Raw genomic sequence first — 16716 nt, 5'->3', positions numbered from 1 at the left:
CCGACAGTACTGGACCCCCCGGGCGCAGCTGCCCAGGCGGGGGTAGGATCTCAGGGCACACACGCACTGTGGGGGACAGGCTGTTGCGCGGGACAAGCCCAGCCCCGTGCAGCTACGACGCTCTTGGAAGGTCGGCCACACCCGCCAGGTGGCCGAGAAGGCCGCGCCGGCGCCTGAGGTGGGCTGAGTGCACCTCGGTGCGTGAAGTCCTGTCCAGTGACCGCTCTGGGCTCTCGGTCTCAGCTAATTCGCCGGGTCTCTGTCCCTCTGTTCCCCAGAGAGGCCAGCTACTGAGACTCCGCGAGCAAAGGCCGCTCCGTTTTGGGCTGGGGAAAGGTTTGGCCAATGCGCGCTCTGTGAGGGCACGCAGGCCCTGTGGAAGGACCAGCTTGCTGAGACAAGTCTCCCCAGGGCCCGAAGTTAGGAGCGGGGTCTCTCGGAGGGCTTTTCCCTCCTCAGACACCAAGCTGTAGTCAGGTGATGGGACAGCTCCCCCAGCAACATCATATTGCCTAAAAGGCGATCCATCCAAGAGATGAAGTCTCAGAACCGACTACGAGGAGGACACCGTTCCATTGAGATATAGTGTTTATTTATTAAAAGTCAGAAAAAAAAAAAACAGTACAACATGCTCTTCTCCCCCTCCTCCTCTTCCTGTCTGAGTGAAGGAGGCGATGATGCCGAGTCTGTAATCTATATTTTGTCAAGCGTATGAAATTCATTCTGAAGGAAAAGCTCGATCAATTTATTTTTGCTGCTTGCAATAACACAGCTGGATGATGCTTTGAGCTCACGCTAGACTGGGACTCATCATTCATTCGCCAAGAACGGGCCTAAATTGTGCCTGTGGGATTAGGTCAATTTTAGTGGATCTACTTCGCCTCATTTGGTTACTAATTGGTTTCTTGTTTTATAAATCGAAATCTCATTTTCAGGAAATTACAAAACCCGTGCAGTCAGTCCATTGAGGTAATCCTTGGGTCAGGGGGTATTTAAATGGAAATGGCTCAACAGCGCACCGAGGGTAAAGCAACAGTGAAACTTCGCCTGAGGTTTCACATGAAATGTGAGCTAGCCCTTTAGATCCATAATAGATACATCCCTCCTAACACTACTTATGTAAATATGATAAACCAGACTTTAAGGGAAGAGGGGGGCGGGGAGAAGCAAAATTTATCTGCTAAGGTTAATGTGGCATATCTTGGAAATCTTCCAAAATAGATTATGTTTTCCTTTGTCTTCGGCCACTTTAGCTGAGGAAAATCCTTTTGTCTAAAACCCGATTTAGTTATCGCCTCCCTCACAGAGCTCCTTTTCTCTTTTGCAAAATCCCGCTCCCTCAGCCTCACCGAATTACAAGAGAATCTTTAGATCTTGTTCCCACTGTAATCCTGCCGCAATGGGAGCTGGTTTCCTCCTCATTTTAAACAGACAATCAAAGGATTTGCGAATTTTCTGCGGTAGGTCAAGTGCAGGAACGAAATCTCAGCTTACCCCCCTCGCCAACTGAAATTGGGTGCGGGAACGTGACACCACAGGCAAAAGGTGAGGGGGTCTCTGGCCCACCCCGGGCTTTTCGGAAGGTGGAACCCAAGACCAGACCCGGTCTTGGAAGGTCTCTTGGGCAGCCTGAAGGGCCACTTCAGTGCTGGTATTAGGTCAAGAACGCCTGCAGGTAGAGGAGGGCATCCAGTCTCTTATAAAACATTAACACAGACATAACCGTGTGATGGAGATTTCAACCCGGAACATAAGAGAAGGCAATGCTCCGTGAAAGCAAAAGTTTCCTTAAAGTGGGCGGGGGTGGGGAGTGGGGTCGGGGGTGCAGGAGAGGGCTAGGGAGGCCGCCGTCAACCTTCGCCAGCCCGGCTGTTTATTAACCTGCCGGGAAGTCTTATTTTCCCCTGGTAGGCGCATACTAATGAGGCCACAACCTGAGACCACAAGCGGCCGAGGCTAGCTCCGGGAGTTCGGAACCAGTACTTAACCCCAGCCCAGCTCCGGGGGATTTTCAGGTGATTCGGCTAGGGAGGCGGCTCCCGGCCGTCCCCACCCACCCTGGGGGACCTTCCTAAGTTTAGAATAAAGACTTTTGTTTGTTGGCTCTAAACGCAGGCTTCACACCCATTGGGGAGCTGCGGAAGGCAGGATACCAGATGCACCGTGGCCTCAGCCAGCTCCCCGTACATCCGGAGCGCCCTGCCCCTCGCCCCAGGGAAGCTGGGCCCGGATGTCCAAGGGCCAGGGCCACCCGCTTACCGGCTCTTCCAGCAGGATCCTTTCCCTTTTCCTCCCCTGCAACCTCCCTGGCTACCCCTTCCCCCCCTCTTGGGGGGGTACTTGTGATGGGGATGGAAAAATGAACAGTTTGTGCCAGAAACCAAAGAGGGTAGTTTGACAAAGACTGGAGGAGCAAAGGAAAGGTGACAGGGCGAAGGGGTGTGTACAGGCGGTCTTGGAGGCCCTCTCAAATGGTCCAGGAGGACCACAGGTATCAGGGCAGTGGAGTCACTCTGGGGAGGGAAGCTGGGGTGGGCTAATGAATCTGGAGGGGTTGCTGAGTGGAGAGGGAGGGGACAGGAGTCCGGGCGGGCCAGGGCAGGGAGCAACAGTGTTTGCAGAGCAGTGGGGAAATCGTTAGATTTATTTAGATGTGCAAACACCCCGAAAGACAGGATTTGAGCTTAAGGGGCGCTCACGGTTACTGGTTACCAGAGTTTTGATCGCCAGTTTTCTCGGCAGCTCCTGACCAACACTTTTTAAGTGTCCAACTGCTTGTTTATTTTTGAAAGATCTGTCCCCACCTGCACATTACAATGTGAGGGTTTGTCACTGGGTACTTCATAGTCCCTTAATGCAGTAAATCTCCCCACACACATTTTTTGTCATGTTAAACCTTGTTTAATGGGATAAGCATAGAAGAGTTTTCTTAGTTAAATTAATTTCAGGCTCAACTTCTTAAAAGATATTACCCATAAGTAGTTCAACCTTGCTCTTGGCAAGTTTCTTCTGCCTTATTTTTCATTTTCTTTCTGCTAACAGGTACTAGAGCAGACTCCATATTAATTTAAAAAAATCAGCCATGGGCATACTCGGGTATTATTATTTAGGCATCACCAGAGAAATGATTTGTGACAAAGCCTGAGAAGATCTTAATGAGAACATCAAAGAGAGGAAGGGGTTGTATTTGTTAACAGATGATACCTGAAAAGTAGAGATACTGAATGATTCTTTATACCCAAAAGGGAATGAAAATATTGTAAAATGGTGTTAGCACCTGAAAATAAGTGGCCTCAGAAAAGCCTGTGGGTTTTTCAGTGGTGGGTGGTGGTGGTGGTGTGGGGGCCTGAGGTTAGGACGTGTAAGAGGGGAGCTACTAGGAGAGGAAAGGCAGAGGAAGGATTGAGTAGAGTGTTTGGTGCTGGAAGCCATCCCCAAGCAAACGGATTTTTCTGAAGGGGATTAAAGTCAGAGGCCCAAGGGTAGTAAATGGCTGGAGAGTGCCGCAACCAATCAAAGCCCACCAGGGACGACCTGGACTTGGCCGGTCTTCTCAGGTCGCTCAGAAGGTCAGCAACTTTCGCCAGATGTATGGACACCCTCGGTCTCGTGATAAGGAGGATGATGAAACTTGGAGTTAGAAATAGTGTCTCTCACCCTTCCAAGCACACTAGTGAATCTACGCAAAAGTTATCGCTGTGGTGCGGTGTCGGGTGCCCCTTCTGGGCACAGCCTGCCTGGGGATGGGGGTGGGTGCACTTAGCCAGGGCCCCGCCCTTCCGGAGAAGCCCCGGCCGACCCCGCAGAGGACAAGGGAGTCTGACCTCCGCCCTATCCGGAAGCCGAGTGGGCAGAGCAGTAATTTATTCGCTCTGGTCCACGGGGAGGGAGCCCAGAAGGCACCCGGCGGTGTGTGAGAGCTAGCTTGTGTGACGACCGCTAAACTAGTCTCAAACTGCCAGCCGGGTCGGAGTGCGTCTTTTAAGGGTATCTCTGTGTCTCCTCAGGGCTCGGCGAGGCGTGGGGCCACTCGAGTAGGACCAGTCCCCTGGACAACGTTGGCCGCGAACTGGGCTCCCACCTGCTCCAGGTACTGACCTGGGCCTCTGGTGGCGCAGGTGCTTCGAGGGCCCGGGTGCGGGCGGGGCATCCAGGCTTCGTGTATCCCAGAAAATGGTCCGGTCCGGAAGTGGCTGTCTCGCAGCCCCTACAACTCCTTAGAAAGCTGAAGTGTTTAGCTCATAATAACCTCGCTGGGTGTGGATGGCACCTCGCGAGGCGGAGGGAGAGACTAGGTGACCGTCAGCGCGTTGGGTTTGGAAGGGAGCCCAGTAAAGCCCCAATCAGGACGGCTGAACAGAGGGAGGGGGCGCTATCTGACACCACTCGGCAGAGGGAACCCGAGCGCCCCAGCCAGGCTGCCCAGGCTGAGCTACAAAACCGTCCGAAATGAAGCATTTATCCAGGAAATAACAAGAATCTGGTAGAAATGCCCGTCAACGCTTTAAGCCCACACATCCTGGATCCAGCTGCGTCTGCAACTCTTTCCATCTCCTTCCTGTAGTTCCCTGGCTTCCTCTTCTCTCTTCTTCACGTGCCCTCACCCCGGGCCTGCTCAGGCCATGTACAGACCCCGACGTACACATACATACTCCTCCGCAGGTAATGAGTTTATCCAAGGTGGACGCGCCCATTACCGCGCTATTTGCAGTGTACACCGTTTTAAATTGCCCATTGCCCGCTTAAGTCGCCTAGCAAATATTTAAAAGAGTAAAACTCCCGGTGGCATTTTCAGGCTTGACACTTGTATCCTACCCTCCACCCTTTTATTCTTATAATTCAAGTCCACCGCGGGGTCCTCCAGTGGGAGCCTCAAACCTGAGCAGGGTCAGATTGGGGAACCGGTTTTCCCTCCTGGACCATGCAAGAGCAAAATCTCCTGGAGGGAGTGTCATAGCCTTTCCTGTCCCATGGGTACTCTGTCCCTCCCTCCATCCCAGAGGACAAAGAGATTTTGGTTTCATAGAGCAAGAAAAGGCCCGTGTGAGCATTCCCACATAGGTCTGGCCTCCCTGCCTCTGAATTTAACTAGAAAGGTGCTGTCTCTCTCCTTTCTCTGGGACACCTTCCATCAGTTGTCTCTCACAACAGACCCCTCCCAAATCTTTCCATACTCCCACCTAACTTCCCTCATCAATATAAACAAGAGAGAAAATCCAAACAATCTTTCACCGTCTAGTTCTTGCCCAGTCTTTTTCCTCATCTTTATCCTACATCCCTGGAAGGACTTAGTGATCTCTCAGTTTCAGTTGCTTGCCCTGCCCCACTCACTCCCACACCCCTGCAGTCAGCATCTTTCTCAGCATTTGTGCTCTGCAGAGGCTCCACTATGTTTCGATGTCCAGTATTAGATGCTCATTTATCCTACCTGACCTCATTCATTCCACAAATATAAGAGGCCCAACTGTGTGCCAGAGAGAAAGCCCTGCCCTCATGGAGTTGACATTCCAAGGCCAGCAGCCTTGCAAACCCACATAGGTGCCCTGCAGAGTATGACAGGTGGTGTAGGTGCCAGGAAAGAAAATAAGAAGGCCAAGGAGGAGAGTTGTGTTTCAGTGGGGCTGTATTAAATGGGGACTGTTGCAGAAGAACTCACGGGGGAAGGCGATATTTGGCCAAAGACTGGGTGGAGGTGACACTGCTTACCTGACATTCTGCCTCTCCCTCAGTCTTGAAAGTAGCATAATTTCCTGGATTCCTCTCTCTCTCTGCTTGCTCCTCTAGTTTTCTCCCCACAGTCTGGCTGTAAATGCTGGCATCTTCCCAAGATTCTAGCTCTGTTTCTCCTCTCACAATTTCAAGGCCTCCTGGGTTATCTCAGTCAAAACTACCACACTCAGTTCCTTTCCCCCATTTGCATGCCCCACTGGTTTCTCATCTAGACACCCTTCCAGACCTTTATTTCCTACTGCCAACCGGACATATCCAAATGGAAATATGCATATAACTGAAGTTTAGTACATCTAAGACAAGAATTCATTATCTCCTTCTTCCAGACTTCCATTCATACAAAAACTCACCAGGCCTAAATTTTCAATGCTTTCAAAGTCAGTTTCAGCTTCTCTTTCTGCCACCATGAATTCCACAATTGGCAGAACCATCTTTGACTTAGACTCCCCTCTCCCCTTGTCTTCCTCGTGACAACCCAAGTTCAGGCTTAACTATCTCTAATCTCCTCATCTCCACTCTTTTCTCCTATCAGTCACTGTCCACATTCTGCCAGAACACACACCACACACACACACACACACACACACACACACACACACACCACACCTCTAAGCTTGCTATTCTCCTGCTTAGCTCTCTCTGTTGGAATATTGATGCCCTCAGGAGCATCTCCAAACCTCTCAGACTGACATCTCAACCTCTCCAAAAATCTAGCACCAGTGTACAGTGTACCTCCTCAGCCTCATATCTCTGCCATACCAAAATCATCACCCCTGGATACACCAGATCCACCCTCCCCCCGGTCCCTGCTTTCTATACATCATCCCATCTGCCTAGGTTTCTCTTCCTCCATTCCCCCTTCCAAGCTTCCTCTTCAAGCCTCTGCTCAAACAGCTCTTCTAAGCCTCTCTGATTCTTCCCCAGGTCTCTGGCCACTCAGCTGCCAGGCCCTCACAGCACTGTCTATTCAGCTGTGTGGTCATTATATCCATCTTTAGGCCAATTGTTCCTTTTGGTCTTCCAGCTCTTTGAGAGCAGGATCTGATGGATCCTTATACTTCACTGTCTGGACTGAAGCCTCTTTCACAGAGATAAAGGAACAGTGAAAGTCTAAGACTTTTCTTCATAGAGAGCCTGTCAGTTTGATGCACCAATGTAAATATACACGTACACACTATAGCACCACTCTACAGACTTGCTGCCTGGAAAACCTCTCCTCTCCTAAATCCCCCTCTCCCAGACACTTCCTAGAGCCACTGGCCAGCTGCCTTCTATCTACAAACTTTTCAGACTGCCAGCCCTTTCACGTCTCCTAGTGTCTACTATTTTCCAAATCCCGCTAGCATGCTTTCCATTATAGGATGCTCCCACTAGGAAACTGTCCAAGACCAGCACAGGAAACCTCTGGTTCACTCAGTGACCAGCCCCCCCAAGAACCTAACCCATTTCCTATCACAGGCTATAATTTTTTTCACCCAGAATGTTTGTGTGTGTATATGTTATAACTCTGTTTGTATTGTCCATTTCGATGGATCCTTAGTCTTGGAGGGCAGTAGCATTGACCACCACTTCCTCTGGATCTCTCCCAGGGTGTTGCAGGTCCCAAGTTTATGAATTTGGCATGAACAAAAGAGGGACTCTTTTGGCTGGTTTTCTTTGCCCTGTTTCCTGTCTGCCTCTCTCTACTTCATCTCTCTGCACTTCAGGTGGAACAACTCCAACTTCTGTTTGCTGCACCCCCACCCCCAATTTCTTCCAGCAGCCCAGAGGGCTCTCTATTCAACTATTTCTATCTCCCCAGACCCTGGATGGCTTCATCTTTGTGGTGGCCCCAGATGGAAAGATCATGTACATTTCGGAGACAGCCTCAGTCCACCTGGGTCTTTCTCAGGTAGGTGAGTGGTCCACACCTCCAGCCTTCAATGTTTCCAGCCAGGGCAGGAGGCAGGAGGTGGCATCGTCAGTGTGTGTGTGTGTGTGTGTGTGTGTGTGTGTGTGCGCTTTCTCAAAGCTTTGGTATGTGTTTCTGGGACAGGAAAGTTCTCAGCTGGCAGGAAGTCTGGATCTCACCCTTCCTCTACTTATCCTTTAGCTTCCACCCAAAACCCTAAAATGGCTCCTTTTTTGAGTCGCCACCGTAAGCCAAATACCATGAGAGGTGGTTATGTACCTATGTCATGATGTCTTCACGAGAACATTGCCAGGGAGCTGCTGCTGTTACTACTGCTGCTGCTGCTACTACTCATCTTACTATTATTATTCTTTCCCCTCATAGTTAAGGTAATTGAGGCTTAGGCTGCAACATGTAGTAGGCAGCAGAACTGGAACTCAGGGCTGACTCTAGAGCTCTGGCTCCTGTCCTCACAGCCCTGCAGACCCCGTGGCACAATCTTCCAGCCCTTCTATGGGGCATTCCACCATCTGGGAGAGGGTGACACCCTCCTCTTTACAGGTAGAGCTGACCGGGAACAGCATTTACGAATACATCCACCCAGCCGACCACGACGAGATGACGGCAGTGCTCACGGCCCACCAGCCCTACCACTCTCACTTCGTCCAGGGTAAGCCAGACACGACACTCAGGCCCGGGTCCATAGAAGTCTGCTTGTAGCTCTTCCCCAATTAACCGAGGCAGGGTCCTTGGAGCCTCGCCCTCGCCGCCTGCCTCACGTCCTGCGCCCTCCCTTCCCCTCTCTTCCAGAGTATGAGATTGAGCGCTCCTTCTTCCTGAGGATGAAGTGCGTCTTGGCCAAGAGGAACGCAGGTCTCACCTGCGGCGGCTACAAGGTGCGTGGCTGAAAGGGGAGATCCCGCCACTCAGCCCCAGGAGGCAGGACAAGAAGCGCCAGCGGGTGGGAGGGAGGTTCAGGAGCTTTCCGCGCCGCCCGCCCCCTCACGTCTCAGAACGCCTGGGGCCAGGCACACTGCAGGGGGCCTTCAGAATCCCTAGGGACTACGTTTTAAGGTTATGTACTTCTTACTGGGTCCAGATACTGCGTGACCTCTGGGAATCTTAACTGGGGCTCATAATGGGCTTCAAGGGTGTGTAAAGCGTCGTCTTTAACAGGTCGGTAACTTGGATAGATTCCTAGAGTTAACTCAGAGCTGCAGATTCTGCCCCTTCCCCCCGCCAGGGTTAAGAACAAGAGCTTTAGCTGGAATCTCAGGTTTTCTTGTTTAATAGATTAGACATGATCACAATACAGATTCCAGGGCCCCACTTCGCTATTCGGTTGCATTGGCTGGGCTCAGGCCTCTGCATTTTTATCAGCGCCCAAGTGAGCCCGGTGGGCCAGTACTGTCATTCCCTTGAGTCCTCTGGGAGCACCAATAACTTTGGACACTGTTTCCTGGCTGAGGCTGAGTCTCACGCCCTGACCCTCCCCCAGGTCATTCACTGCAGCGGCTACTTGAAGATCCGACAGTACAGCCTGGACATGTCCCCCTTCGACGGCTGCTACCAGAACGTGGGCCTGGTGGCTGTGGGCCACTCGTTGCCTCCCAGCGCCGTCACAGAAATCAAGCTGCACAGCAACATGTTCATGTTCCGCGCCAGCCTGGACATGAAGCTCATCTTCCTGGACTCCAGGTGGGTGGTCAGGGCGGGAAAGGGTCACCCAGGCGGGAGGGCGGCCCTGCTCAGTCACAAGAGCGCCTCGTTGACCTTATGAGCCCATTCTGCAGATAAGGTGACTGACCTGGCTCTGCGAAGTGAGGGCCGTCGGGGGTGCAGGCACCCCCCCGCGTCCCCCCCTCATCCCACGGGGTTTGCTCTCCGCAGAGTGGCGGAGCTGACCGGGTACGAACCTCAGGACCTGATTGAGAAGACCCTGTATCACCACGTGCACGGCTGCGACACCTTCCACCTGCGCTGCGCCCACCACCTGCGTAAGGCACCACCTTGCCCCGCGAGGGATGGGGGACGGTCGGGGAGGGCTGCTGGTCATGGTGGTGGGAGAGGACCTGGGAGTGGCCGCTCCAGCACCCGCCCCACCTTATTTCCCTAGCCACCCGCGGGTCCTGACACAGCCCAGCGGGCGAGAGTTTCTGGGTGATCTTCCCCCAGGAGGGGTCTTGTTCTCCTATAGATAGGCCGCCCGCAGAGATGGGAACGGGAACCGAGGCTAAACTACCTGGCTCACCCGCATTGCTCATTGCGCATTGACTCGCTTCAGATTTTCATGCAGCTCAGCTTTGAGCTTAATCTCCAGGACAGGGAACGTGAGTGTGGGGGTCCGGCGGCCCAGACCCTACCTTCCGGTGTTAGAAAATCGAATCCGGGGAAGCCCCCAACCTTAAGTGTTCCCCTCTTTGCTAATCGTGAGGGGCCAGAGGACTTGATGCAAACTAGCAGGATAATTGGTTGTTTGGGGGATGTTGCGTTGTCCCTCCCTCAAGCCAGGGAGCAGTTATTAGGGCTCCAGGGGGACCCGCACTCCTCCCGCCAGGGATTGATTTGGGCCGGTTCAGAAGCAGGTTCATTTACCGTCAGCTGCCTTCTGTCTCTCCACCAGTTCTGGTAAAGGGGCAGGTGACCACCAAGTACTACCGGTTCCTGGCCAAGCACGGCGGCTGGGTCTGGGTACAGAGCTACGCGACCATCGTGCACAACAGCCGCTCCTCCAGGCCACACTGCATCGTCAGCGTCAACTACGTCCTCACGTGAGTGCAAGTCTGGGACTCCTTGACCCACTCCAGGCGACCCTGGTTTCGACGGTGGGCAAGGCCGGGTTAGGCGACTGGGGTCCACTGGGGACGGCCGGGTTTGACTCCGGAGCTCTGGCTGCTCTGGGAAGTGGCAGCTCCAGCACTTTCGTCCTCATAAAGAGGCTTCCTGCCTTATATTCTAGAAAAAGATTTAGGAGTTTTTCCATCCACAGTCCATATTTGCTTTCTACTCTCTCTTTTAACCTTGTAAGCAAACTCTGCATTAAACAAATAAAATTAAATAAAACAACGCGGCAGGGAGAGAGAGAGAGAGAGAGAGAGAGAGAGAGAGAGAGAGCCTGCGTGAGAAGGAGAAGGGTCCCACGTTCGGAGCCCTTTATGGTTAACAACAAACAGGACATCTGTTTCACTTTCTCAAATCTGGGTTTTGAAGTTCTTAATTTTATCCAGAGTCTCCAATCAAAGTTAAGAGTTCTGAGAGAGTGATTCTTTCCCTGAACCGCGAAGAGGGTTTAAGTGACCAGGAAAGTTTAGCTTTAAACTCCACAAAGCACAGGGCTTGAGCTAAGGCTGCAGGTCTTGGCGAGCGCCCAGGTCCCCGCGTTGCGCCGCATCACTGGCTGAGGAGCCGGCCTCGCGGTGCCACGGGAGGGCGGGGGCTGCTGGTTGGGCGCCTTCATGGCCGCATTGGAGCCTTATTCTTTCTAGAAACAATAACTGTTTCTGCTTGTCCGTGTTGCCCTGCAGACTGATCACGTGTCTTGCCGTGCTGCTGGCAAGCACATTCTGTACAACGTTTGTGAAAGTAGAATTGCTTAGGGTTGAAAACTTATGAAGAACCCTTTTGTGTGTGCAGTTACCTTTCTTTTTTCCTTTTGGCAGAGGTTGAAATTCTTGTGATTTTAGGGAACCTCAGTAGTTATTTACTTTGGAAGCGCTGACACACCAGACACTTAGCAGAAATGCTGTTTGACTTTAGGAAGTTGGTTAAAAGGTGCTCTTTGGAATCAGACTCTACTAGAGGCCATGAGGACTAGATTCATTCCACGTTCTTTTAAATTAACAAATTAAAAATGTAGTAGTCAGAAATATTATGCTTGGCAATAAGACTATTTACTCTATGCTCTGTTTAATAAGAAAATTTAATTCAATAGACTTGGAAAATCAATTTGGTTTAAATGAGGATTCAGTATTCAAGAATAATAGCTGGTTATTAGGAAGAATCTTTTTCTTTTTTTCATTTTAGGAAGCAGTATTAAAACAAATACTGTTAGATTTTTGGAATAGTAAGTGGGCTGTAGATTTTAACACACAGCAGAAAACATGCCCATATTTTGGGTACCATGAAATAAAACCATTTATTGTATGAATGCAGTTTTTCATATCATTAAAATAAACATAAGAGAAAATGGCAAAACATAATTCGTGAAAGAAGCCACTTTGTGAAGCAGAGGTATTAAAGAGTGAAAAATTATGTCTGCTTACTCTGGAAAGGAAACGAACATTCTTTAAGAAGGTGCTTTGTATGTCTGAGACATCGCAAGCATTATACATACACTCTGTTCTCTGGTGGGTGCCTGTGGTTCGTAATCATTTTTTATCAAACAGCAGGGTATATAGTCACACAGCTCCATATAAATGATCAGAGGGCAAGTTAGACCTCCCAATGGGTAAAGTTAATTTATGTTTAGAGTCATTTGGAAATATTCTGTTTTGTTTTCCAGTGGATAAGGGTACTTTCTTTCTTCTGTTGACTCTGTCATTCTTCACTTTATACACCTCTTCAGAGCTGCAGGATTAGGCTCCCAACTTTACATCAGATTAAAAAGATATAATGAGGATAAGTGATTTACGGGGGAAAAATAGCATGGCACATGTTTTTCTGAATGTTTTATACCTCTGAGTGAAAATAGAAATAAACACACAGAAGCACATATGATGAAAAGCTGAAATTGATTACCCTTTTATGAGTCTCGGTTCCAATTCTTTGTATAAAAATTCTTAGGACAATTTTTATAGCTGCAAATGTGGAAACTGCCTTAGATGGAATGTTATCAAGTGGCTCTATGTGTGTTGACAGGATTTTCATAATGAACAGGTTGCAGTTTGTTTGATGTGTTTATCACACATCTGGCTGGAAGTTACTAATTTACATTGTCTTAGCAAATTAAATAGACGGCTATTGATTCTCTATGGTAGCAGTGAACTATCACATACATTTATTTTCAGGACTAGTTCTCTATGAAGCCTGAGAATGATAAGTGAATTCTTTCCAAATATACCACCTCAAACAATATTTAAAACCACAAGCCCCCCCCCAAATAGTCAGATGTTTTCCAACTTTAGACATTTTAATAGCACACATTTTGAAGGAGTTTTCATGTCATGAAAGTAGAGGGAATTTTAAATAATCATTGGTTAAATGAAGGTGTGACATTTTGGTAGAAGCTGTATTTATAAGGAACACATTTTTCTAATTTCCTGATGGTAAATTTATTGTTGAAGTTAAAATATACCTAGAAAAAGCAGTCTTAATATCTAATGAAATCAGTGATGTACAGAAATATTCAGTAACCTTGTTTTAATAAGCAGCTGCAACAGTGAATGTAGGAATTTTGGAAGCAGGTGTGCTTTTACTGGCTTTTGTATGACCACCATACAAAATGTTGGTGTTCTGAAAATCTGGAGAAGAGAGAGAGAAGACACAATGATTACATTTAAAAAAATTCTCTTAGTTTTTCCCAGGTCCTTGAGGTTCCCTGAAGCTTGTGTAGCTCTTCATTAAAACTGCAAAAAACAAAAATCAAAAACAGAAAAAAAAAACCCCAAACTGACCAGCTCATGACTTTCTATAGACACACATAGCCTATTAGCTTAAAAAAAAAAAAATCTTTCTAATACACTTTGTGTGACCACAGGCTTTGAAATAATGGTTAAGTATGACAGACCCTGCTTGCTGATGATCTTCAAGAGGGGAGGTGAGTGAAGCTAGTGTCTAGTAATAGTGAACATGGGGAAAGTCCAGAAAAGTATGGAGGGTGAAAAAGAGCATACTGGGTAAAATCTAAGAACATATCTTAAATTCATATTTCCTTGAGGTTAATTAGTAGTATTAATTATTCATAGCTAGTTCAAAAGGAAAACACTGGCACTTAAGGTGAAGAAAGTTGAAAATGTGGAACACCCAATAAACTATGAAAAGTAATTTCTAGAAAAATGAAGAGACGTGATTCTTTATTTTTTTAAATTAAACTTTTAAAATCTACTTTTCATGATAAACCAATGACATAAAGAATCCCATTTTAAAGTATTTTAAGACATAAGTTTTTCAAACATACAAAAAAGTCGAGTCATCCAACGAATTTCCATACACCCATCGTCTATAATACAAACCATATTTTCCTTATATTGCTTTCTTTCTTATCTTAAAGTAAGCTACAGACATCCTGATACATCATCTTTAAATTATATTCTCCTACATAGCCACTGTACCTTTTATGACAGCACTTTTAAAATGTTCAAATTACTGTGTGTAAAAGGTTGCAAAAATATACATGAGATCTCGTTTATTGATGCCATTAAAGACAATCTGCCACTGAAATTCATCAAGTACTTACTGATGTGTGACATCACTTAAGCTGAATGGTAGACAATATTTTTGAGGGGAACTCTGTAAGATTTAGTTGTAAATGTTACTGTATTTTAAACTAGACTTCTAATGAGAATTGTAAGCTGATACAATGCTGATCTTTTGCCTGGAAGGTAAAAGAGAAGATTTTCAGACTCATTTGGTAATTTTGGAATCAGATACATTTAATGTCTTCAACCATTTGTTGTTGGTGGTGGTGGTGGTAAAGAAGCCTTCTCTGCTTGTTTCCCAAGTTTAGGATAGAAAGCTTTTTAGTGGAAAATCGCACATGCTGTTTTAGAGTGATTTACTGAACACATAGAAGAAAGTAATTTTCTGTGTTACAATTTCTATCTCAGTGTTATAGAAAGCAGAACAAATAGCGACAATTTACATTGTGGTCTAAATAACACTTGCTATCTACCAAATAATCCTTTGAATTTGTAGAAAAGTTGGGGCAAAAGCCAAAGAACACATACTTCCTTCATGGAAAGGAAAAAATAAGAGGGTATTTACTTTGTAATTATTGCAGGTCCCATTATTTTTGTTCTTGTTTTGCATGAAAACATTGTAGTTCTCACAATTTAAAAGGGTTTTTAAGTGCTATATTCTGTGAGTATAAACCTTATATATCTTTACCACAAAGCAGCAAACATTAAAATATGCTCATATTTGTTTGCTCTTTCAAGTATGTCAATAGTGCTGAGTTAATTCAAACTCTTAAATTTAAAAAATGTTTAGGTTAGTTTAAAGGCCCATTATATTACTATTATTGCTACTAGGAAATTTTAAAAACGTAACCAATAATATATATGGTCATAAAAATAGACTTTATTTTTCTAGATAGCAAAACCCTTACATTATAAATAATGTCAAATGAAGCACTTTTTGACTTAGCAAGCTACAGCAAAATATAAAATAATTAACTCTCATGTCTCAGATCTATGGAGCACTCATTGAAAAGATTTAATATTTTTGATCATTGAAAATAATAATCATGCATCAATGTAGACACATAAATTGTATTTGATACTTAATTATATTTAATTATGATTATGATAATAGTAAGCCTCAAAGCTCCAGTTGTCCATTTTAAATGATCTTTTATGTAGCTGAATGATCATAGAAACAAATTGAAACATCTTTGTATGGGTAGTAATTTATAACAACCAAAACTGTTAATAGTAATTAACAGTAATTTTATAACTACCAAAATACTTTATTAAACAAAAGAGCTGGGAGATCTAGTCTGTTTTACAGTACGTAATACCAGTACTCACTTCAGTAATCTTATCCTTCATATGCTTTTTATGTATCATAAATTTTTAATCAGAATGATTCGTTTTTAGTTTTGAATTCATCATTTACACTTAACATTTCTTTTTTACCATGCTGAATATATATTTCTCTTAAAGAGCTGTCATGCTCATTACTAATTTGCTATTTTGACAGCTCTGCACAGTGGTTGGGGCAGGGATCACACTGCCCATTTTCTAGGTTAGCAAACTGAGGTCAGATCTGCCAAGTAAGTGGTGAAGCCGGAGTTAAAGCCTGTGGTGTCTGCTGTATCTCTGGGTTCTCTGTAGAGGAGTTGGTGGTGGTGGCAGTGGTGGTGGAGAAAATGTCTGGGAGAGAGGAATGGGTTTAAATGAGTAAGTCTTACAGTAGTGTTCAGCCCACCAACTTCTGGATAAACTTTCATCTGACCTCATGGTGGACCATTAAAAGGGCTGCCTCTGTGTTCCTGCTTCACAAGTATATACATATATTGATGGGGTTAAATTAGCAGTGCTGGCTTCTCCATGACATTTGATTAAGAATGTATCTTTTTCTTCCCCTTAAGGCGTTTTCATTTTGTGAGAAAAAATGTGGCCTGCAAACATTCTAGTTTTTTTTTTTTTTTTTTTTTTTTTACTGATTTGCTTACCTTTAGGTTACACAGATACAATATTACTATTACTAATCACTTTATTTCTGCAACCAGATTTAACATTTTATATTCTTGTTAAACAAAAGTGCTACAACAAATATCAGTGAATTTGGCAAGCCAAGCCTTTTTTTTTTTTTTTTTTTTTTAAATTAGATAAGGCACCAAATTGCCTCCTGGGGCAGCAGGCTATTTCTAAGATGGTGTGTGTGTGTGTGTGTGTGTGTGTGTGTGTGTGTGTGTGTGTGTTTTGGGGGGTGGGGAGGGCTGGCATTGCCCTTTTCCTTCTTTTGAAAGAGAATGGCAGAAAATGTTGTCTCCTGGGGATTCTGTTTAGGGGCTGGGGATGGAGAGCTTCCCAGCATGCTCTGGGCAGGTGTGCCATCCTCTGGCCCTTGGGCAGTGCTGTTGCCTGACTGCTGCTGCTTTCACTGACCTCTCTGGCTTCCACTCCTTCCTTTGCTGTTGCCCTGACCTGGAGGGCACTGATTCACAGGACCTCCCCTCTACCTCCTGGGTCGAGGCTACTTGGTGTTTTCTGAATGACTAGCCTAACTACTCTGCTCTGGCTTTTGGGAGGGAAAGGGTTCTGCTCTTTGAGTCACAGTATGGAAAAAAGATGGGTTTTTACATTTGCGGGCAGGGACTCATCCATGTTATTGTGAGGGGATGGACAAATTCAAATGAGGCTTTACTGGAACTTCAGAGAAGCACGTTTTTGTCTTCTGACTTAATGTAGTCAAGGGCAAACACTTGTGTTTTG

The 16716-nt window shown here is 46.6% G+C and overlaps 1 protein-coding gene across 4 annotated transcripts in view; it reads left to right on the top strand.

Moving 5' to 3' along the window:
• Positions 1-16716, top strand: part of SIM1 (single-minded family bHLH transcription factor 1) — an 80771-nt gene that overhangs the window by 6955 nt on the left and 57100 nt on the right. For 3 of the 4 annotated variants that reach the window (XM_021089944.1, XM_021089973.1, NM_001172585.2), the window contains 7 exon segments: positions 4008-4090; positions 7532-7621; positions 8183-8291; positions 8432-8517; positions 9120-9319; positions 9512-9618; positions 10245-10392. In XM_021089944.1, coding sequence (XP_020945603.1) covers positions 4008-4090; positions 7532-7621; positions 8183-8291; positions 8432-8517; positions 9120-9319; positions 9512-9618; positions 10245-10392 — 823 coding nt within the window. 4 annotated transcript variants of the gene reach the window in all.

This window comes from Sus scrofa, chromosome 1 (assembly GCF_000003025.6).
Source record: "Sus scrofa isolate TJ Tabasco breed Duroc chromosome 1, Sscrofa11.1, whole genome shotgun sequence".
Classification (NCBI taxonomy): domain Eukaryota; kingdom Metazoa; phylum Chordata; class Mammalia; order Artiodactyla; family Suidae; genus Sus; species Sus scrofa.
This window is presented reverse-complemented; position numbering and strand designations above follow the sequence as displayed.